Genomic DNA, 24,269 nt, shown 5'->3' with positions numbered 1-24,269 from the left:
TAAAACTGTTATAGTTACTTCAGTTTAATCAGGATAACTTTTAATCATTTTAACGTCCAACGTTCTTATGTATGTCTACTTGTGGTTCTTGAAGATGCAGCAGTAATTTATCTCCGTACGTAGACCACCGTTCGATTGTTTATTGCCTCCTCCGCCGGATGCTCCTATCCGTTCTATTTCGATTCCATTGTTAATTATATCTTTAGCACGGTCACTGGCTGTATGTAGATGAAATGTGTTTTCTATTTGATCTTGATCTCTATAATTACCCACTTCGTTTGTTATTAACTAGGAACTTAGTTGTATTTAACATGGAATGTAAAACGTTGTTCTTATATTGCACATCAGTATAAAATAATATTACTAGATAATAGACTTCGTCCGACTGGATTTAGTACTGGTAATAAAAATTCCGTGAGAACTCTTTGATTTCCCGGGATAAAAAGTAGCTTATGTCCGTCTTCGAGATGCAAGCTATCTCTAGCAAACGTCAAAATCGGATAAACGGATGTACCGTGAAAAGGTCATAGACAGTCGTATGGATGTATGGATTAATGCCAAAAAGTCTGCTTGTCGGTTGAGCTAATTTGTTGAGCTACGAGCATGTCGATTACTTCGGCTATCCTACGGATTTCCTCATTTTGGATCTTGTCTCTCAGAAAGTCACCCAACATAGCCCGCTCATACGCTGAAACTGAACTTTTGGACAAGGCCAATTGTCCGATTCCATTGTCCAACTGTCCGCGTTTCATAACTTATAAGTAGGTATCATGACTGTAGGTATGTAGTAAGTAAAAAATAATGCCACTTAGATTTCCTATCTTTTATTTATTTATTCAGATACAAGTTAGCCCTTGGCTGCAATTTCACCTGGTAGTAAGTGATAATGCAGTCTAAGATGAAAGCGGGCTAACCTGAAAGGGCTATAACAGTTTTTATTACACCCAATGGCCCTTTGGTCTACAAGGCATCGTACCGGAACGCTAAATCGCTTGGTGGCACGGCTTACGGGCGGTAACTAGCCACGGCCGAAGCCTGCCACTTGACCAGACTAGGCATTTAGGAATTTTAAAATTCTAAACCCCTTCCAGGTACCTTACCGGGACCTTCCACTAATAAGACCACAGCGCCTACCACTGCGCCACTTATTCTACACGGACGCGATCTATCGTTGCTTAAACAATCTAATAACCAATAAATTAATAATATCTTAATGATATTAATTCTCTTAGCGAGTAGAAAGCGTTTGTTTTCGCTCTCAGACATTTTCAAATAGGATTAGCGGTGTCTGGTGTCGTATGAAGCTTTCTAATGAAATCCTTTACCAGTCGCCCGACATTCAGCCGTGACCTCGCATTGATATTCACCGACATTATGCAATGGGATGTTTTAAAAGGTTTCTCAGTAATTACCGACTCACAGATAAAAGGAGTCTTATGTTTTCAGGGTGTTCTTTATTCCACCATAACTTCTAAATGCGTGAACAGACTTGAATACATGGGGTATTGTTAGAATCCTTACATCATCCCGAGTAACACTGCCTACAAACTTTTTTGAAATAATTCAATATGACGGCTGTATGGCACCATTTTCAAACGTGCAATTTTTTACTTTTTAGTCTGTTTTTCAGTCGTGTCGTCTCTATGTGTCTTCTAGATTTTCACGGCTCATCCGTTCAACCGATTTTGATAACCAAAATTTAGTAGGTACAGAGTTATATATCGGAGACGTATATCTTGTTCCACAGAATTCCAGGGACAGCCAAAAGCTACTTTTACAACTTGTAATCTAAAAATACACAGGCCAACTTTGGCTCTTATAACTTACACGTCAAGAGTCAAGACGCAGTTACCACCTCATTCGGTTCTGCATTTAATATGACTATTAAAAACTGTTTAAGAAATTTCTACCGCGACTGTAGGTAAAATAAAAAATTTAAATGTACCTACTTATCTTTCTAAAATTACCTAAATAGTTTAGAAGGGTTTCGTTATTACAAGAGTATCGAGTGAACGGTCTGAGCCGTTCCATTTCGATTATCGGCACGTCTCGCTGTGTATCGAAAGCTGTTGCACTTTCTAGCACGACTGCCCTACAATAAAACATAATAAACGAAACTTTCAACATCTATTAAGCCATTGCCATGAGCTATGTAATCATTGATTTACAAATATATAATACTAGCTGATGTGGAATTATGTTTTTAAAAATCCCGTGGGAACTCTTTGATTTTCCGAGTTAAAAAGTAGCCTATGTCACTCTCCAGGTCTTTATCTATACCCATGCAAATCACGTCAATCCGTTGCACCGTTGCGACGTGATTGAAGGACAAACCAACAAACAAACACACTTTCGCATTTATAATAAGGGTACTGATATATAGATAGCGTTTAATTGTTACCATTTTCATCCACTAAATGTACTCGTACAGTTTCAGGTAATAAAGAGCTTTGTGCGACAGTGGAGACGATGTGTACGTGCATAATTACGTACCTACTGTTGTTTTCATATTATGTAGTGTGAAACCAAAGGTTTGCAAATCAATCACGCGGCTACACCCTCACTTCGCGCTTCTCTTCCTAGTACTAAATAGATTGATTAATCACCCGTTGGGTAGGATTAAGGTTGCAGTTTTTATTTTCACCTTCACCAACTCTTGTCTTACTGAACGCGTTCGTTGCAATGTAATTTCAGGTCGAGATGGCAGTCGGTGTGGGACGCCCCGCACACCCGCGCTAACCCGGTACGGGATAAAGCAGGTGACATGCGGGTGTGCGGGGCGTCCCGGCCCCGCCTCATACCGCGATTGCCATCTCGACTTGTCGCGTAATATACCTACTATAATGCGTAGCCATGTCTTTTTTTCTGAAATCCTCCTTTTCATTTTTTCATCTGGCAATTAATTCTACGAACGCCATGACTGCAGTCTCGCTTTGTGATCCAAGCCCTTAAGAACGGCACTAACGGCGCGCTACCATTAGAGTCGACAGTATCTAATTTTATAAATATTCCCAGGAAACGGTGACATGCCACGTCGCTTTCTTCGTTCTTAAAATGGAAAGAGTTACGAACACTGTTTGTAGATCCGTCGTTGACACCATCGGGGATATCTTTATCTTCAAAGCAAATACGCGAGCGCATTGAACTTTTCGTGAGAATTCCGTAACAATGATAGTTACATGAGAATTCAAATCGCTCTAATTGGATCACGATTCACCTTTCCATTATGTACTTATGTGTTTTTATCGTGAATGATTTATTTATCAGGTCAGGTTATGAATCTCGCGAAGTGTACTCGAAAGCTGCAACATGTGCATGCATGCCGCATGCTACGCAGTCATGCGGCTCGAGTGCCGGCAACGGGAGGTCATAACCTCCCTCCCACCACCTATGTGATTATAAACCGTGCACCCTCCTGCACGTTACTTGTCAATTTACCATTATCTGATATTATGCAGTTTTTGCTTCTAACTCGCATGAGAACACTTACGCTTTCCCTTGATGTAATTAATTATTACTGATGTTATTCAACATGTGGTGCTTAGGGCTTAAGCACACACGATACTTTAGTATCGGCGCTCAGCAATTTTGCGACTATATCTCTGCTGCATGATATTTTGGCGAGTAACTGCGATCGATTGCGGAATGGTAATCGCGCAGTTTTTAAGCTGCTGCTGCGACTGACGTTTGAATGTGTGTGGAGTAAAAAGTGCAGTCATGTCACAGTCAGTGCACAGTGTTACTCAAGGGGCGAATCAGCAAATTCCTGAAAAGCTGGCAATGCATTGAGGGTGCTGAAACAGTTCAAGGGCGGCGGTAATTACTTAACATCAGGTGACCCGCCCGCGATTTGCGTACAACTAGCTAAATAATTGAAAACAAGAATGCCCTGACAAAAAGTTTTTTTCAAAAAAATCGCTCGTGTCACTTGTGATGATGATATCTATCCCATACATCCAAATCTTTTCAGGCTAGTTATGGTAGAATAAAGAAACTTAGATACATAAACTCTGAAACATTCTTTTTTTGGACATTCGTGTAAAAATAACCTTCCGATCTGATACTAACGATGAACTAATATGCTAAGCAGTCGCAACTCGCAGCTTCTTGCCGTTGCAAAAAGTATCGTGTGTGCTATGCTTATTGTGCATGTGCCTTTATCAAACGCTCCACGTGGACAATTTTCCGCTGCAGCTTGCAGCGATCATGCTGTTCCCAAGGCGAAATGTGACCACGATTTTGACATTTATAGTTCAATATTGATTGCGTCATCTATTCTCGAAATGTCGGACTTTCGGGAGTGTTGCAGCAATATCTATTGTTATTGGTGATTCATATTATGAAAAAGTGTTGCGAACAAAAAACTACTGCAGTTTCAAGGAAAACCTTGAATGCGACGATGCCCTGTACATTGTAAAAACCAATTATACATAAGCGTGATCAATCACGTTAGATCTAGAGACAGGGCTCAAACTGTATTATGTTAGTGCCACATTCCTATGCCTTAATTTCTTAGTTCCTATCTTCAGTTCAAGTCAGTGTATTTACTTATTTACGGTTGTTGCTTGCTCTACATAGCCCACCATAGGAGTATATTTTGAAAGGGGGGTCTTTCTCAATATATTACGAAAATACACATTCTCCAAACTAACCTGATACAGTGATACTGCTATGCTGCTTAACAATACCGTAGAGACGTCAAAAAGTTATATTTTAACGGTCAAACTACTGAGTTTTATGTGCCATTGTGGATGCATATCCCAGAACGGTTTTTGTTTTGCAGATTTTTATTTCGTATTGCATGTAACAATGTGAACACAATAATCGTAAAAGGGGCCCCCTTGTCGAAGCGCACAAACTGTCCGCGCGGCGGTGATAAAGGAAAATGCATTACTTCCCCTCCGGCCTCCGAGCATGAGGAGGGATTTTAGGATTTTTTCTTTAAGAGCCTTTGAAACGGCCTCCCAGGTCATTAATGCTCTTCCCCAGGAGTACCCAAATTTTAAAAGTCCACTTCCTTTTTTGCTCCACTTAAAGTTGGTAAGTCATATTCTACAACAAAAAAATGTGAATTGTTACAAATTATATTTATTCCTTATCTCGCCAGTTCGTGTGATTTTTATTGCTACCGGCAGTTGTTTACTTTTATACTCAGACATTTTTCTTTTTTTATGAGGTGGTTGTCATTTATTTACACTGTATGACTATCTTGTAGGTAGGTGGTGCGCGAATATTTAACTCTTTACATACTTTTGTACATCTAGGCATGAGCTGAAACATCTGAAGTTTAATCTTGCTCACTTACGCTTATTATTGTAGAACTAACTATCTTATTACAAGGTCAAATTCAAAGTCAAATCATTTATTCAAAGTAGGTACTATTGTATGTACCTACTCTTTTTGATAGTCAGTTGTTGGATTTGCTTTATCTTGCTATGGTGTACAGTAAAAAATATTTTACTTTACTTTAGTTTCTACTTATTGTAGAGTTTAGTACAATACAATAGTTTGGCAGAGGTGCTACAAAATAATATTATGATAACTAAATAAAATTTTATAATGTGAGCTTTTCTATTTGATCGTGTTTTAAAACGTTTAAATAAAAGCAGATACTGTTGCAGGTATCCACATGTATTTCAATTCCATATGAAGTAAGTATATACAATGCAACATATACTGTTGCAGGTATCCACATGTATTTCAATTCCATATGAAGTAAGTATATACAATGCAACATTAAACGTGACGTGATTTAATCACTGGTATGTTACGGTTAACACTTACATTCCTTTCGTAATATTTTGACGTTCTAATGAAAAAGTGTTAGCAACTTAGCTCACTGGAAGTATGTACACACATCTTATATAAATTCCATGTATGTATTTCATAAATGTATAACAGTTTACCAACGTGTATCTAATGAGCTAGCTACCTACGGATTTTTACAAAGCTATGTTCATAGTGTCTATTTACAAAAAATTGTTACGGTAAAATAAAATAATATGTTACAGTTTATATATAAATATTATTAAAAGATCTTAACTAAATATGGCAAGTCCGCGTTCATCAAATCTATGGTTTTCATCAGGCACTTAATGCTGTCATCAATTTTCGTCAATAAGAAGCTTATCTTGCATGAAAAAAAACTTTTAAATAGGTTCTCTTAAACTTTTAAACTTGAAGTAAGTACATTGTTGAATGCAATTTGACAAGATAAGCCTAATGTTTGGGTTCCTGTACCTCAAAAGGAAAAACGGAACCCTTGTAGGATCACTTTGTTGTCTGTCTGTCTGTCGGTCTGTCAAGAAACCTACAGGGTACTTCCGTTGACTTGGAATCATGAAATTTGGCAGGTAGGTAGGTCTTATAGACATAAGGGGAAAAATCTAAAAACCGTGAATTTTAAGGTTAACATCACACAAAAAAATTTAAATGTGGTCATGAACTAATAATTAGTATTTTCAATTTTTGAAGTAAGATAACTATATCAAGTGGGGTATCATACGAAAGGGCTTTACCTGTGCATTCTAAAACAGATTTTGATTTATTTTTATGCATCATAGTTTTTGAATTATCGTGCAAAATGTCGAAAAAATACGACTGTAGTACGGAACCCTCGGTGCGCGAGCCTGACTCGCACTTGGCCGGTTTTTATCCGTGGTTCTACTTTCAAGATAAAATTAAAACCTTATTTCTTTTCGAAATTTTTTTTTCGCATTCAAAACGTCTGGCTCTGGTCTTATTTTCAAACTGGTTTTTTCCCGATCGATACGAAAGCAAAAGCATTTTAAGATAACTGTTCATATTATTTTCATTGCCAGTGACCATTTCTGTCATACGTGACCTACAAGCTAAAGACATGTGTTACTACTTTGTTGAATACGTGCCCACTATAAAAAGACGGAGACTGTAGTAGGTAGAGGTACCTAACTTTTACAACTTACTATTTCTTAATATGTCTGTCACATAATATAGAAGTTTTCATAATTAGAACACACGTGATAGAGCAAAAAGTTTTTACTAACTTACACGTGGTCTTCTTGTTTGCTTGTTTGTACAAACAAAATCGACACTGTAGCGAAAATTCTATAAGAATTATGTGGAAGTAATTCTGCGCTTTTTTCATAGAGATAGGCATGTTGTTTCATAATTTTTGAACGAACATTTGGCATGCATAATGGCTGCGCTCTAGGGAAATACCTAAACTAATGAGAGGAGTGCTAAATATGCTAAAAGCTTTTTGTCCGGAACAATTTCGTAACACGCGATTTTATATTTTAGGATTTCTATTAAAATCAAAGGACATGTGGCCTATTGTGATATCGCATACAAATCAATTGACATTGTTAAGCAACGTTGGCCCAAGTCGGTAACTGGATGGGTCCGACTTTGGAGGTCCGAATTTGGTCCTTTCGTTTCTTCTGTGCCTCGGAGAGCATGGCCGTCCTGTTCCCGGTTATTAACACTAACATCTGATAGTAACTGTAAATTAATTTTCTAACCTAATGGTGATTACGCACTCATCCGATCCGAGTCCGTGAATATACGTTACGTTACGAAGTAAGCGTAGAACTATTTGTATGGAAGCTTAAGACATTTATGACGTAGACATTTTACATCCTTATTTTCACGGATTTCGATCAGATGGATTTTGGATCGTGATCGGTCTGAGAGTCGAATTCTCGTTGTCTTAATAAACCTACGTAAACTCACTTACTCGAAATAGAGTTCTTGCCGGTTTACGTTAAATTTTGACGCAAACAAGTAGACCAATAGGATAAACCGAAAACTATAAATATACTTACAGGTCCGCCGTCCGTCGCGTCGTATCAAATGCGTTATTACTTATTCACAAAAAGATACCATTGGGTTCGTGAGACTATATCTAGGTACGTGTAAAAGAATTGTAAAATCCTTCGCCTTACTACGTGACGTCTTATCTATGACTTATCCATATTCTGCAAATCTCATTCTGTCTCAGAGGTTTGAATATAGGTTACAGTACTATCTAATTTTATTCTTACAAGAAGAATGTTTTCCTGTGCTCGTTTACCAATTGCCTAATTTTTATTTACAGTTTTAGGTGATTTTAGATAGATAACAAGGATCTTTCTTTCTTCTTCTTTCTTCGCTCTGGGCTGGTTTCCGCACTTAAACGTTTCCGTCTGTTGTGCGTGCATTGCCCCTCCCCGCTGAAGTCTTCACTCCAGCCATCCAAGCTCACTCCAGAAGCCGAGTAGACCGCCCAGGTTGCCGAGGGCTTCATGGAATGAGGTCGGGGAACCCAAATGGCGTTCGCGTTGTTCTGCTACGCCCGTGCACTCTAGGACCACGTGCGTCGGTGTTTCGTCGACCTCCATGCAAGCCCTGCACAAAGGACTGTCGGTAACACCTATAACGAAAAGGTGTTTGTTTAGTGGGCTATGCCCTGTTATGAGTCCCACCACCTTCCTAAGTTTACCTCTGTCCAGGCGGAGTAGTTTGTTAGTTTGCCGTTTGTCTATGTTGGGGAAAGCCTCTTTGGCTTGCCTGCAGTCTGTTGTGTTTGCCCATAGTTGGGAATGCTCTTTTAGTGTTAGTTCATGCAACCAGGTTTTATACTCACTGAAGGGTATGGGAACAATAGGTTCTGGCCCGATCACCTTCAATGTCGTAGCCTTTCGTGCTAGTGCGTCGGCCGCCTCGTTTCCCTGGTCTCCATCATGTCCTTTGACCCACCTTAGGGTGATGTCGTTTGACATGGCGAGTGTTTCCAGAGTCTTGTGGCAGTCTTGTATGAGTTGTGAGGTCGTCGAGAATCTAGCCAAGGCTTTAAGAGCAGCTTGGCTATCTGAGTTAATGTTAATTTTAAAGTTTGTTACCTGTCGATTGGCCACGGCTATAGCCGCGGTCATAATGCCCACACACTCTGCTTGGAAGACAGAGTTGTCCTTACCGAGTGCGTGACTTATTCTCATGTTTAGTTCTTGGCAGTAGGCTCCAGCTCCTGTGCCCGTTTTCGTTTTGGATCCGTCGGTGTACACTTCTATTGTGTCTTGTGCTGGCTTCGGATCTAAGTTCTTCTCTGAGTTTATCTTGTAGTTTTTGTCTAGTATGTGTTGTTTTTCGGTTCTGTCGCATTTCCACTGCAAACGTGGTTCTTTGTTTATGTTTTGCCCTAGAATTTTAGTGTGCATTGTGTTTTGTTCTTTCCAATGCCCTGAGGTTTTCAGTCTCAGGGCTGCGAGTGTTGCTTCTTCTTTGATGTGTATGTGTAGGGGCGGAATGCCCAATATGACTTCTAACGCTGCTGTTGGTGTGGTACTCATGCAGCCGGTAATGGCGAGGCATGCTTGTCGTTGAAATTTCTGTAGTTCTTGCTGGGCGGTAGTAAGGAGAGTTCTTGGCCACCATACAAGTGCAGCATATGTTAGTGAACATCTTACTACCGATAGGTATAACCATTTCATTATCTTTGGTTTTAGTCCCCATTTTTTCCCTAGCATGCGTTTGCATTGGTTTAGTATTGCTAGTGACTTTTTGGTTTTATCTTCTGTATGCCTTTTCCAGCTGAGTTTGCTGTCCAGTGTCACACCGAGATATTTTACCTCTGCGGACAGTTCAAGGCTTGTGTTAAACAAAGTTGGTGGTTTGGTTAGTTCAATTTTCCTTTTGTTGGTAAACAGTATCATCTCTGTTTTCTTCGGATTTACTGTAAGTTCGTTTTCATTGCACCATCTTTCTATTAAGCGCAAAGCTCGTTGCATGACTTCGTATAATGTGTTTTCTAGCTTGCCACTGATTAGGATGGTGAGATCATCTGCATAACCAATGGTATAGAACCCACTTTTGTTTAGTTTGGTTATCAGGTCGTCAACTACAAGGTTCCATAGTATTGGTGACAGGACACCTCCTTGAGGACAGCCTCTCGCTACTATGCCTTTTGTGACTCCGTTGATGTCTAGTTGTATGATTCTCTGTTCTAGTAAAGCTCTTATCCAGCTGCGTATGGTTGTTGACGCCTTGTATCTTTCCAAAGCTTTGTCTATACTACCGAAAGTTGTTTTATCAAAGGCTCCTTCAATGTCTATGAACACGCCTAGTGTCGATAATTTGTTTTCGAGGTCATGTTCGATTTTGGTAACAACAGAATGAAGTGCGGTTTCTGTTGATTTGCCCGTACTGTAAGCGTGTTGGTGTGAGTGTAAAGGTAGATGTTTTAAGGTTCTGTCCCTGAGGGACCTGTCAACAAGTCTTTCGAGCGTTTTTAGTAGAAAAGATGTAAGGCTGATTGGTCTGAAGGACTTCGGCAATGTGTAGTCACTCCTTCCAGGTTTTGGTAGGAAGACCACTTTCACTTCTCTCCAGGCCATTGGTATGTATTTGTATGCTATGCAGGCCTTGTATATTATTTCCAGCCATGGTGTCAGTTGAAGTTTTCCCCATTGTAAAAGTGCTGGGAAAATGGTGTCGGTCCCTCCTGTTTTGAAAGGGTGGAAGGTGTCAATAGCCCAGCTGATTCTATCTCGCGTGACTATGTTGTTGGCAAAGTCCCAATCCTCTTCTATTGGATGGTGACCAAGGGTGCTTCCCCAGTCTGTTGAGTCTACTATTCTACAGCCAGGGAAGTGTGTTTCGATGAGCGTTTCGCTTATCTCTTTGTCGTCCTTGGTGTATGTTCCGTCCGCTTTCCTCAGTGATCCGAGTGTGCGGGTGTTGTCATTTGCTAGAATCTTGCGTATGCGAGCAGCAGTATCGTTTGATTCTATGCTTGTGCAGAACTTATGCCAGGAAGCTTTTTCCTTTTCCCTGACGCGTTTATTGTATAGGTATTGGGCTTCCTTATAGTTGTCCCAATCTTGTTCTTGCTTGGTGTTTTTAGCTCTGTTGAAAAGATGTCTGAGTTTTTTCCTCATTCTTTCCAGATCAGGACCCCACCAGTTGTTTTTCGATGGTTGCTTTATGTTGTTTTTCTTTAGGGGACAAGCTTGTTCATAGCTTGTCTTAATATATTTCGTTAGTTTATTTACGTTTTCTTCGATGTTGGCGATATCATCGATGTCTTTTGGTTTATTTACGCCTATCTGATGTGTCAGCAGGCTTTTGTATTTTAATCTGTCGGTTTTTCTTGGGTTTCTCCTTGGTACGTGTGGAGTTATCATGAGATCTAGCTCGTAGCATATCCGCCTGTGGTCAGATAGTGAAGGCTCGTCACTGACTCGCCAGTTTTTTACCTGATCTGCGGCTCTTGTTGACGCTAAGGTTATATCAATTATGGTTTGGTACCTACTCGTCACGAAGGTCGGTTCGGTGCCTATGTTAATAATTGTTAGGTTAGTGGTTAGTATATAGTTCACAAATTGCTCACCACGTTTGTTGTTGACTTTGCATCCCCATAGGTTGTGATGCGCGTTGCTATCGACAGAGATAATTAAATCGATGTCGTTATCCTCACAGTGTATTACAAGTTCCACCAGTTCTTTTGTTGGTATTCCGTCCTCGATAGGCATGTATATTGATGCTAGGACCACCGGTCTTGGTGGTCGCCCTATGCCTTGTTGTATTCCGTTATTTATTTTAACTGCTGTCAGATCTCTGGAACAGTATTGTGTTAGTAATAACGCTGTAATACAGCGTGGAATGTAGATGCATGTTCTTGGTGGTTCATCACTGCTGTGTGAAAAGATCTTACCATGACAGCTTCCGAAACCACATATGGTTTTTCCCCTGACCCACGGCTCCTGGATCAGGGCGATGGTCTCGTCTTCAACCTCCAGCTGCCTTCGTAACGTGGCCGTGGCAAGGTGTTTGTGCTGGAGGTTGGTTTGAACGATCTTTATTTTTCCGTCGCCCTCTGTGCCGGGGTTTGTTCGGCAGGGGCAGTTTTTTCTGCAGCGTTTTGTGTCTCCCTTCTCTCCCGGGGTTGTGTAAGGTTAGTCCGGGGGTCCGCTAGCATTTCCTCGATTTTGTCGAGGACTGTGCTTACGGAGGGCTCAGGTGTTGTTGCGCGGAGCTGACTGGTTGGTTCATCCACATCCATGTCACCACCCACCTCAGGCTCCTCTCGGTTCTCAGGCTCTAAGTTATGTCCGGGCGGTACATCACTTAGTCCTTCGTCCGTGAAGAACCTGATGTAAATAGTGCCCGTGGAGTAGGCGACCTTCCTGCCGCGCTCCAGAATCGTCGGCAGCTCCTCGTTGGGAATTCCTAGTATGAGGAACACACCAGGAGGGCTGCTAGTTGTTCGCGAGTAGCTGAACAATACCCACTGTGACACCTTATACCACGGGTTTTGGTGAGATAAGACCTGATGAAGTTGCCCTATCTCCCCGTCGTAGTCTGGGACATATAGCCCCGACTTTACCCTGATTGGTATCTCGGTCTGTTGTATCACAGTGAGTCTTGTTCCGCTCTTGGGTGATGTTAAATTTGGCACCACGTTCTTGAGCCAGCTTAGCGCTTGGTTGTCGTGGCACCACATTTTCAGAACACCCTCGCTGAGGAAGGCTTTACCTTCAAACGCCGGGGCGTATCGGGTTTGGCCTGGTGCCAAGGGTTCGATGCAGGCCGCGAAAATCGCCTTCTGTATCAAACCCTGTATGGTGTTCGCCTCAGCTTGGGTTAAGTCAGTCCTAGGGGTAGTTGTCACAGCCACACTCAAGTGCGATTGGACGGCTTTCGCGTAGTGGTCCTTCGCATCTCGGTTTGGTCTGTGGTCCGTTCGTGCTCGTTTATATTCCCCCCTGGGTGAGATTGAGTCGTCAAGTCTATTTCTTTTATTGGGTTGACTTGTCGACGGTCCAGGGTTGTTCTGTTCGTCGTCATTTTGTTGTATCGTTCCCCTGTTCCGCTTCCTTAAGCGGGGGCGAGCCCGCATTTTAGGTGGGTTGGGGGATTTTTGTATGTTGTCACTGTTCGGTTTGTTTGTTGTTGTTGTTGTTGTCGTTGGGGGTCGAGCGGTGTTGGAACCGTCGGGGCCCGTTGCGCCCCGCGTCCGGATTGGGTTCCCTCCGAGGTCAGTGCGACCGCCGTCGTTCCCCCTGTCCATGACCACGGTTTGCCCAGCCCTTCCGGTGGAGGTGCTCGACTCACCCGAGGCACGTGGGTTGCGGTCAGAGACCGATTCCTGCCCGCTCGCATGTCCGTCGGCGGAACAGCCGGGGATTGCGCGAGTGTCCACGAGAGGCCGTACTCCACTTAGTGAAGGCCGTCCTTCGTTTCCTCTCGCACTTCCCCCGGCCAAGTCGCCGGCATCCGCGGTTGGGCAGTCGGGTTCTTTACGCTTCCCGCCTTTCCGGTCTACGGTCGGTCTGTCCATCTGTGCGTCAGCCTGGGTGTCCGTTTGTGGTATTGTCCGTCTGTCTGTCCTTTTTCCCTTCTTTTTCTTTTTCTGTTTGGGAGCTACGAGCGTCCATGCGCTTGCGCTAGCAGGCGCAGGGATCGCTGCGGCTAGGGAGGACAGGTCCATGTTAGTAGCAGAGGTCGTTGATTTCATCGTCATACCGATAATGTGCGGGTCTTTGCCCCCTCCTGATACGATGGGGCAGCCTGGGCCCTGGGCGCCTTCCGTAGACGACGCCTGGGTGCCAGGGTGGGATTTGGGCGTTACACCGCTACCCACCAGGAGACCAATACTGTTGTTATGATCCGCCATTTTTTGGGTTGATGTGTTAATTGTGTAGTGTTTGTGTGCGTCTCTGTGTATAAGTGATTGTGTAGTGTGCGGGATTTTAGGGTGGTTTGTAAGGAGTTATAAAAAAGAAGGTTATTTGGATTGGAGTGGGAAGGTAGGAACACGGGAAAAGGGTTTCTAGGCTCTGCTCAGGTGTTGGGAGTGGTACCTTAGCAGTTCCTTCTTGTCCAGGGTCCTATGGACACCGGCAATCCGCAACCCCGCCGACCCGCCCGGTTGCATGAAGGAATGCCTCGTTTAGCCTAACTAGCGAATGGAACGTGGCCGCCTGATGACGGCTGAGACCCAGACCATTAACTAGCTCTGCCACGCCGGGAGATAAGATAGATATCTTATCTTATAGAATAGATCTTATAGATAACAAGGATATCACTAGTTTAGTTTTGAGATTTGTTTTCAGCCGAATTAGCACCACTAACTTCTTTCTACGCTGTTTGACTTTAGCTAAAACATGTTTAATTACCAAGCACTTATCGTTGCCTCTATAGTGAGAGACGATATCAAAGAGGGAGATAGTCAACAGTTCTTTATTATGTCATAGCCTGTAAAAAATAATTGTGTGTATTTAAAAACGTCCGTGTTAAAAAGTTATAGTGCCTTGACATTGGCAACACAAATATATAATTTAATAGAAAGCTCATAGCTAATGTATGTATGAAGGTAGGTTTCCCAGACCTTTCCTTTTCTAGCGATATCTTAGTTGAGGAGGAAGACGGGAACGTGACACGGATGTAAAATGAGGATAATCAGGAACTACGGGCTCCTCCCTCGCCTCCGGTTCACACCTCATACTATTCATATTTGATGCCTTCAAGTCCGCACATTGTCGGTTTCCTTATACCCATATAGTTAAGGTACTTTAATTTCTACTTAGTACCTAACACCATTTTCATGTTTTCATCATTTATTACGTAAGAAGTAAAGGAAAATATTGTCCTGATTTCTACGGCTATTGTCATCATTTTCATCATCAACCAATAGACGTCCACTGCTGGACATAGGTCTCTTGTAGGGACTCCCACATGCAACGGTCTTGCGCCGCCTGAATCCAGCGGCTCCCTGCGACTCGTCTGATATCGTCCGTCCACCTAGTGTGGGGTCTTCCAACGCTGCGTCTTCCGGTGCGAGGTCGCCATTCCAGCACCTTGGGACCCCAACGTCTACCGGTTGTACGAACTAGTTGAAGTGGCAATGAGCAGGGCACATAGTTCGTAAGGCAATTGTACGAATTATAGAATTGTCATTCAAAACTATAAGACAAAATGCTCTATAGCATGGGACTTAATTAATATTGTTAATAATTAATACTCACTCGGCCTCGTAGGCTCGCTTCATTCAGGACCTCTTCACGAACTTCTGGCTTCGCGCTTTACAAAAGTAAAACCACTAGTGGTAGGACTATAGACTAACAAGACGGGGAACGGGGTGCTTAGATTTTTTTTCCAGTTGAATAGTATATGACTGCATAAGAGTTTTTACTATAACATAAACTACTTGGTAAGATTTAGAGATTTAAAAAAGTTATTCATAATCCATACTTTGCTTAGATTTGAGGCTTTGTGGCCTTTATGTAAGTAACCGTTGTGAAATGCCGATAAACTCGGAGTAAGTACCGGTGGTACTGGAGTTAAGTTTATTTTGCTATAAAACTGGTTTCTGAAGGATGCTATATAAATGAATGCTATAAAAAGTGGATTATTCTTTTCTAGGTAACAAGTTTTCATTGTAATAGGTATTTTAAAATGCAATTATTTAGTGAATGCTTGTAAATATGTATACGATTGTGTATTAATGCGTAGATATCGTAGAAAAGAGAAATTATGTCTTTTAAAGGTAATAGAAAGTTGTAGCCCAAAGTCAGTTGTAGACTCATTTACTTCCTGTCTAAATTTTTATATAATACTTACTTATAAGGAGGCCATTTATAATTCGAATCACTTTATAATATGGTATAGATGTAATAACGAAGAAAGCGTAAAAGTTTGTATGTAAAAAACAACTAGAAAAAAAATCTATTAACTCTCACTACTTATTGTTTTTAAATCGTGAAGATTAAGTTATAAAATAATAATCGTGGTCTACCGGAACTAAAAATAAACATGTTTTATTTCGTTAGAATACAGAGTTCAATTTTGCTGGCGATATACATTTTATGTAAATCTAGTTCAACATGTAGATAGTTTGTTTAATAGAGATAGTAGTGGGTGTATCAAAATAGAATATTTATCAACGTGCCTATTGAATGACAGTGTATCGTAGGGCTGTCACTCATACTCAGAGGGGTTTAGTTTATTTAACGATTAAACTGTCGTGAGTGAATAGTGATATACCTGAACGCTGCCCAACCGAGTTGGATTCGGCGGCTGACCTCTTTCTCGAAATTGGACCTACCCAACTGGATTGTGTGTCTTAGGTATACGCAGAAGACGCAGTGTTGGAAGACCCCCACTAGGTAGACGGACGACATCAGGAGCCGCTGGATTCAGGCGGCGCAAGACCGTGGCGTGTGGGAGTTCCTACAAGACACCTATGTCCAGCAGTGGACGTCTATCGGTTGATGATGATGATGAGTGGTATACCGGAAAGCGCAGCGTTGAACGACCGCACTAGGTGGACAAATGACATAAAACGAGTCGCAGCTGCTGGAATAAGGCGGCGCAAGACCGTGGTGTGTGGATGGCTACAAGAGACCTACGTCCAGCAGTGGACGTCTATCGGTTGACAATGATAATGATGATGATGATGCGTGATATCACTACCCGTAATATCAAACCTAAACCACTCCTCTATATTGTAATTTCGATGTTATTCTGATAGGCAGCACCCCTCGTGGAATGATATATTATTGCCATGACATAATGAAATCAGATATGCTTGCTGTATTCTGTATTTACAACAAAAAAATCGGTTCTTGTTTCCCATTTATTTCGATTACATAATGTTTGTGTAACATAATTCCTTGATTAAATAATATGTATATAGCTTAGCTTCAATACCTCGGACCTCGGCCAAGGTGCGGACTGGAATCTCCACCCGTTACACTATTTTCGTACCCATTCTTTATAGCACAAGCTTTATTTACGCTTAGTTGGAGAGGAAAGGGATATTAGGCATGTTTAACAGGGCTGATAAGAAATAAAAATTAAGTGCGTGGGTAGGATAATAAGTCAATGTGCGTAAGTATAGCATTCGTGCACGGTTGAAGTAAAATTAAACGCGTTTGGGATTCCATTTTTCAAAATGAGTCTGCAAAACTAGGTGTACCTACCTATCCATACAAAAAAATTACGTCATTCATTTCTTCGTCACGTTGTGGCGTGATTGAAGGACAAATCAACAAACAAATACAATTTCGTATTTGTAATAATTAGTAGGTAGGTAAGTACTTAAGTGATAAAAAATAGGTACATAATGTCCGAATTTGTTCACGACAAATCAAGTTCAGTGGTTTTATTCGGTAACTTGCTTTTAGTTAATGAGATTTCGTGCAATAAGATTAAAAACAGTGTAGGGGAAACAAAACCCAAAGTTACAGAAATATTCTCTTTCGTACACCGTAGCCGGTCGCAAAAGCGATTAACGGCACCCTGAAATTGCGGGTCAATGACCGACCCCGGCACCATCACGGCCACGTGTTCTTGCATTACGCGATATTGTATAATTCATAACACATGAAACTAATGACTGAGGAAATGTTTTGCTTCCGTTATTGTGGTTATGCGTGTAAGTGGTAATACATACTGGTAAATATTAAATACTAATTGAGTAACCTCTCGAAGATGTAAGCTATGAATTACCTAGCAAAAATTACATACGCAGAATATAAAAACTAGAAATATATAAAACCGAGTTTATGAACCTTAGGCTGAAGCAATATTGCGGCATTGAGGAAGCGAAGTGACGTGTCTTTTCTAAAACGTTACATTGTACCGCAGAGTAAGGATTTATCTTTTCTTCATACTGTGATTTAAATTCTTCATACAGTGTGAGGGAAATTCTGTAGGAAATAAGAAGGAGCACTAACGCGCTCGTCGATTTGTTTTCATTTTAATGAATTTCTTCTTCACAGCTAATTATGTAATGAAGATACAATTTTAGTTTCAAGTGCAATACGTTACAAATGACGCATCGCGTCGCGTCTCATTGACTCGCCCGTTAATGTGCCTTGATCCTTTAGTAAGAGGATTCCTATACATATGTAATGAATGTGTGCTTATCGTATTAGTTAAGTACTTAATTTTGTACCAGACGAACGAAATTAATAAGCAAACTGCAAAACATTTTCAAAACGACGACGGGACGGTGGGGGATTTGCTAATTAGCAATATATTTTTATTATTACGAGTACGACACTCGTGCGGTTATACATTACACATTAATTTCGTGGTCGCACTTAATGGGTTTTACGTGCGTGGATCTAAATTTAACCCTTCTATTTCTAGATGTAGATTAATTGAAAAGTCTAATTACCTAATGATGGGCGGTTCTTTCTCTTGTTTCAAAGATTCTAATGAAACCCAGAAAAAAATGGTATGTATTACCTTTTTGTACGATGTATCTAAAACAGTAGCTGGCAAGAAATATTGTATATCGGCCTTTAGAGCATTGTCTCTGTCGTTGAGACTGACAAAACGTCACATAGGTATGAGTGTCAGAGACAACGCTCTACAAACCCGAAATCTCATTCTAAAGGTCGATGTACAATATTTCTTGCCGGCTACTGTACATGGTGCATAGAGGAATACAATTCCATATTATAATAAGTCATTGTTTTAATCAATATTTGTAAATCACTAGGTGACACGCAACTTCGTTACAGGTTTTTATAAAATCGAGGTCACTGATTTTCCGTAATAAAAAGTAGCCTATGTCCTTCCCCGAGCTTCAAGCTATCTTTGTGCCTATCGTCAAAATCCGTTAAACGGATAAGCCCACAAGTCACATTTTCGCATTATTATAATATTAGTATGGATATCGATGTATAGAATGTTGGAAATTAATGGAATCAATGTTTTTTATGAATTTTCATATTATAATTTTTAAGGTAGGTATAGGTTAGGGATAATTTATAAATCATGTCGAAATTAATTTATTTTAATTGGTATGAAATATATAATCAGCTCATTACTGTTTGATGAATTTCTCTAACCAAAAAAATTATTGCTCCAATTTATTTTTAATCCCTGAGCCATTTCCATAATTAAGCGGCACACATAAAGGAAAGCTGAAAGTGAAAAGGTTAGCTATTGCTCTCGATTTCGTTCGCATGAAATCTTTGATTTTCCGGGATATAAAGTAACCTTCGTAACTCTCTAGGTCTTTAACTATACCCATGCAAATCACGTCGATTGGTTGCTCCGTTGCGACGTGATTGAAGGACAAACTAATAAACCAACAAACAACAAACAACTTTCGCATTTATAATATGGGTAATACTAATCTCTGAGCTATTTCCATAATTAAGCTGCACACATGAAGGAAGATAAAGGCCAGCCATGTGCTCCGGACAGCGTCTCTTCAAACTATGATTGTTGGCTTTGCGCCAATAGCTAATGAATTATTCATGAATGCTTATGATTAATTAGTTTTTATTGATAACCACAAGTATACTGATATAACAGTATAATAATGGGATCTTCCGCTTATAGAGTATTGCAGCATTTTTACATAAAAGGTTTTGTTTTTATGTCCCAAGTCACAACTTAGACATAATCCTTTTCGAGTTTCAACCATACAATAATGTATTCATTGGAGGTTAGATGTGTGTCTATCGATTCATATAGTCCAGTCGATTTAGCTCAAAAAATAGGGGTGCGATAAAGGTAGGGGTTAAATTGCATAGAGCTGAAAATTTGTTCGAATGTTCGGGACACCATTATGTATAAAAAAAGATATTCAAGGTCAAAGTTCACAAATATGAGTTTTTGCGGTTTTCAGCCAAACGGTAAGTTTTATCATAAAAATATGTTGGACCAAATTGTAGATCATGTAGATCATCTATAAAAAATGTCTTTGCACTTTTTCTCCTAAGAGTCTGAGATATTACGATTGAAATACGTACACAGTTGAAAAAGTACTTCATAAATAATAATTTGCAAAAGTATCCCGCATTTAAACATCACTGGAGGAAAAGTGAAAGTATTTTCATATTGGTCTGTTTATTTAGTACATCCAAACACAAAAATTTATGAGAATATAAATAATAATATTTTTTAAAAAAAATTAACACATGCTACTTTTCATCCCGTATAATTAAAGAGTTCCCACGGCATTTTAAAAAACCTATATCTCAAGAAATGATGTCTCGGGCATCAGCTAGTAATTCTATAAAGCAAATACGCCCACATGTACCTGCTTTTTTTAAAAGTCTTATTAGACGAATAAAGTCTGTTCACTAACTTAGTATCGCTACACCCGCAGGCGCATTTATTATTTTGCTTTTATTATATTATTTTTCACTGTGTTTGTTAAATAAATGTTTTCTATTCTAAGAATAAAATAGAACACCTACTATATTATTCTTATGTTTATTGTAATAAATAAAAATAAATAATAAACACTAGTTGGGGTAGCGACACTATGTTAGTGCACAGACTTTACAAGATTCCACGCGGAGCCTAATATTCGTCTAATAGGTCTTTACTAAAAAGCCTTGTAATGTTGAATTAAATCACAAGCCGTGTTTCTGAAGGGATTTCCTACCGACAATTCTCAAAACCATCCGACTTTTCTTATATGGACCTGCATCTCATGTTCACCTACAAAGGAACTCCTTTACAAAATTTCATGCTTTACCCACCCGATTCAAACAGTGTGTTTTCTGTCAGTCAGTGCTAAAAATTTTACTAAGTAGATGCTACTTTTGTGCTACTATCATGAGTGATATTCATTAGATATACATAAAGGTATATATAAAGCGGCTCAACTCATGGACTTTTGAGATGTAGTTATTTATATTTATAATAGATGCTTTAAATTGTACGCAGATTACTAAAGCCGGAAACCATATTTCCATTCTATTTTTCTTCAAACAATGCGGTTGGGTAAAGGCATTATGCTTTGTTTCGCCATTATTCTCACAGTCAGATACATCGGAAGATACAGGAGTTAGACTCATTTATAGTATATATGAAAGCGAGGTACAGCCATGTTCGCTTTGAAAAGAATTTTTCCGCTTATCACCCATGACCAGTGGCGTGCACAGTGTTTGAAGCTAGGGTAGGCATTAGTTAGGTAGGAACCTGTTTACTGGCAGGTCATACTGAAAAATATGCATTGAGCTATTACAACTGGGGTAAGCAGTGCATTTCTGCCTCTATGACCTGCACGCCACTGCCCATGACACATTGTAAAACCCACCGGAGATGCGATCCTACATGCTGGATTACTGTTTCATAAAAGTACCTACTAAAAAATTACACAAAAATAGTAAGTAAGTGTTTAACATGAACTGGAGCGAGTAAAAAAACTTATTCTGAATAGCTATGTATGATACGCGATGTGTTAGGTAGGTACTTACTACTTCCACACGCTGCTGTCTTGCGCCGCCTGAATCCAGCAGTCGTATTATCCACATAGTGGGGGGTTCTACCATCACTGCGCTTTCCGGTAGAGTTTAACTTTTTTTTTTAATTTCAAAAAGTAAGTATGTTTATAGATTAGCAATAATGCTAAAATAGCCTATTATGACTGAACAAAGGATCCTTTCCTTATGTAACAGATGGATATGGATTTAATATCAGATAATAAGATTGCTAGCTATTTTATATTTCTTTTAACAAAATCGTTGTCGATAAAATGTGGCTAGTGATATTGAAAGATCAAATTAATCTGCCGATAGTTCCCATGACGTGAAGGATATCGAATTAGGTCATCTCGTGTAACATGAGGAAGCAAACAGAAACCTTTACGTCACACGCGCATCGGCAGGCCATTCATGATAATTTTATTTGGCTACTTGGCCGTTGACAGATATTGATGTGCTCTACGTTCCTCTCAGCCTCCCTTTTTGCAGGCTCATATGGATGTAGTCTAGCTTAATGGGCGGGGTGGTTTATTTATGTGACAGCATCATAAAGACGCTTCCGCGATAATATGATCGGAAATATATACTCATTCGATAGCCGCTTTGAGTCCTTCGAGATCCATAAATGGTATGCTGGTTTTTGTTTTTCTATGACCACTGTCTTTATTCCTTACGATAATGTGCTGGGAGTTGGGACTCATAAAAAAGTATGTCCCTCTCTGGGCCCATCGTGATCGATAAATTGCTCTAAAAAATGTTGGTTACACTGCTCTATTGCCATCAAACTTAGTACGTCTGTAGGCATATATTTTTAGGTAGCAATTTTACACCTTTATTTTTTTAGTAATTGATGCCCGCGACGTCGTCCGCGTAGATTTAGGTGCATAAAATCTCGTGGGAAGTCTTTCATTTTCCGGGATATAAAGTAGCCTTTGTCATTCTCCAGATCTTTTCGCTCGCTCCGTTGCGACGTACCTAATTGAAGGAGAAACTAACAAACCAATAAACCAACAACACACACCTTCGCATAATTATAATATTATGGGTAATGATCGAGACAAGAAAAAACCGGCCAAGTGCGAGTCAGGCTCGCACACTGAGGGTTCCGTACTACAGTCGTATTTTTTTTCGACATTTTGCGAGATAATTCAAAAACTATGATGCATAGAAATAAATAAAAATCTGTTTTAGAATGTACAAGTAAAGCCCTTTCATATGATACCCCATTTGATACAGTTATCTTACTTCGAATATTGAAAATACTAATTATTAGTTAATGACCACAATTTTTTTTTTGTGTGATCTAACCCTAAATTCACGGTTTTCAGATTTTTCCCCTAAAGCCAGCTATAAGACCCACCTACCTGCCAAATTTCATGATTCTAGGTCAACGGGAAGTACCCTGTAGGTTTCTTGAAAGACAGACAGATAGACAGACAGACAGACAACAAAGTGATCCTATAAGGGTTCCGTTTTTCCTTTTGAGGTACGGAACCCTAAAAATTTTGAAAATGTCATTCCATCATAATATTATCTACTTATATGAATTATTCTCTTTTATATATTTAGAGAATAAGCCTCGACTATTTTGACCAATAGGTGGAATTGTGGCTGCGCCCTAAAATAGCCCCATTAGAAAATTTCAGATTCACTCTTGTAGTTTCAGAGATTTCGGTGATGAGTCAGTCTTTTTCTCTTTTATGTACTTACTAACTTATGCTCGCGATTTCGTCCGCGTGGACTACACAAATTTCAAACCCCTATTTCACCCACTTAAGGGTTGAATTTTCAAAAATCCTTTCTTAGCGGATCCTTTCTACGTCGTAATAGCTGCATGTCAAATTTCAGCCCGAACCGTCCAGTAGTTTGAGCTGTGCGTTGATAGATCAATCAGTCAGTCAGTCACCTTTTCCTTTTATATATTTAGATAAAGATAGTAACCGATGTCTGTTCTGCACTCTGATGATGTTTATCGGCGAAACATTTATATAGGCACAGCCGGTCCCCTTGTAAAACCTAAAAGTCAGTTTAGTCGTAAGCGATCAATGTACTCCGACGAATCGGAGGCACTTGAACACGTGCGCTGCAATGTATGGAGGTATAACTATTATGCTGGCGCTTACAGACTGGGTACATGTAAATACATTATACTTACTCAAGACACTTCAGTAGGCGAAAAAGTGAAGGCGGGCTGAGTGCCTATTGTGGTGGAGAGTGCGTGCGATACCAGGGCTCTCGACAAATACGATGGGCCAACTATTACTAATTATGACTCGGGGGGGATAGGGATATCTACTTATGTGGCTGTAGCACATGCGTTGGCTCTAGGGTGAGAACTGAGAGCGAATAAAATCCTAGTAGATACAGTCCGCGACACATCGAGATGGCAATCGGGGTAGGAGGCGGGGGATGCCCCGCACACCCGCACGTCACCCGCGCTCGCCCGTACTGGATTAGCGCGTGGGCCGTGCGGGTATGTAAGGTTTCCTCCCCGATTGCTATCTTGACCTGTCGCGTACTTTTAAGTGTTTCGTTATGAATTGATGTACCTATCTTCTTAGCTTATTACAGACGGTATTAATTATTGGTAGTTGTTACTATCAACTTCAGGTGATTCATACAAAAATAAGATAATATTAAGTAATGAGTTCCACGGAAAAAGAAAAGGTAGGTATATTAATCGAATTAGGTAATTAACTATCATGTTCTCGTATCTTATGAAGAAGTAACATTATCATAAATAATAACATTTATCTCTCTTTGTTGCAGATCCCCTGGTATTTTGAGAAACGCGTATTTTCAAAGGTTTGTCTTTATTTTTTATTTGTCTTTATTTAAGACAAGTTCATCTATTCGGATTTTGTAATATTTTTTCTTTGTGCTAATTTAATATTAGTTAGCATTATTCATGCTGTTTTACTTTTAATTTTAAGCTTAGACTAACTGATGCCTGCGACTTCGTTTGCGTGAATTTAGGTTTTAAAACACGTGGGAACTTTTCGATTTTCCGGGATAAAAGTAGCCTTTCACTCTCCAGGTCCTATGCAAAAAATCATATCGATCGGTTGCTCC

The 24,269-nt window shown here is 40.1% G+C and overlaps 2 protein-coding genes and 1 long non-coding RNA gene across 4 annotated transcripts in view; 1 reads left to right on the top strand and 2 right to left on the bottom strand.

The window, feature by feature from the left end:
- Positions 1-24,269, top strand: part of LOC117983741 (serine-rich adhesin for platelets) — a 195,834-nt gene that overhangs the window by 30,046 nt on the left and 141,519 nt on the right. For both annotated transcript variants that reach the window (XM_069498101.1, XM_034970355.2), the window contains exon 2: positions 23,967-24,002. The gene's annotated coding sequence lies outside the window, so the exon portion shown is untranslated. The remainder of the gene's footprint in view (positions 1-23,966; positions 24,003-24,269) is intronic.
- Positions 1-24,269, bottom strand: part of LOC138402283 (uncharacterized) — a 154,726-nt gene that overhangs the window by 114,992 nt on the left and 15,465 nt on the right. The gene's annotated exons all lie outside the window — the stretch shown is intronic.
- On the bottom strand, positions 8,114-9,516 carry LOC138402261 (uncharacterized). Its single transcript, XM_069498222.1, has one exon. The coding sequence runs from the start codon at positions 9,483-9,485 to the stop codon at positions 8,202-8,204; it is 1,284 nt and encodes a 427-aa protein (XP_069354323.1). The 5' UTR covers positions 9,486-9,516; the 3' UTR covers positions 8,114-8,201.

Source organism: Maniola hyperantus, chromosome 1 (genome assembly GCF_902806685.2).
Source record: "Maniola hyperantus chromosome 1, iAphHyp1.2, whole genome shotgun sequence".
Classification (NCBI taxonomy): Eukaryota; Metazoa; Arthropoda; class Insecta; order Lepidoptera; family Nymphalidae; genus Maniola; species Maniola hyperantus.
This window is presented reverse-complemented; position numbering and strand designations above follow the sequence as displayed.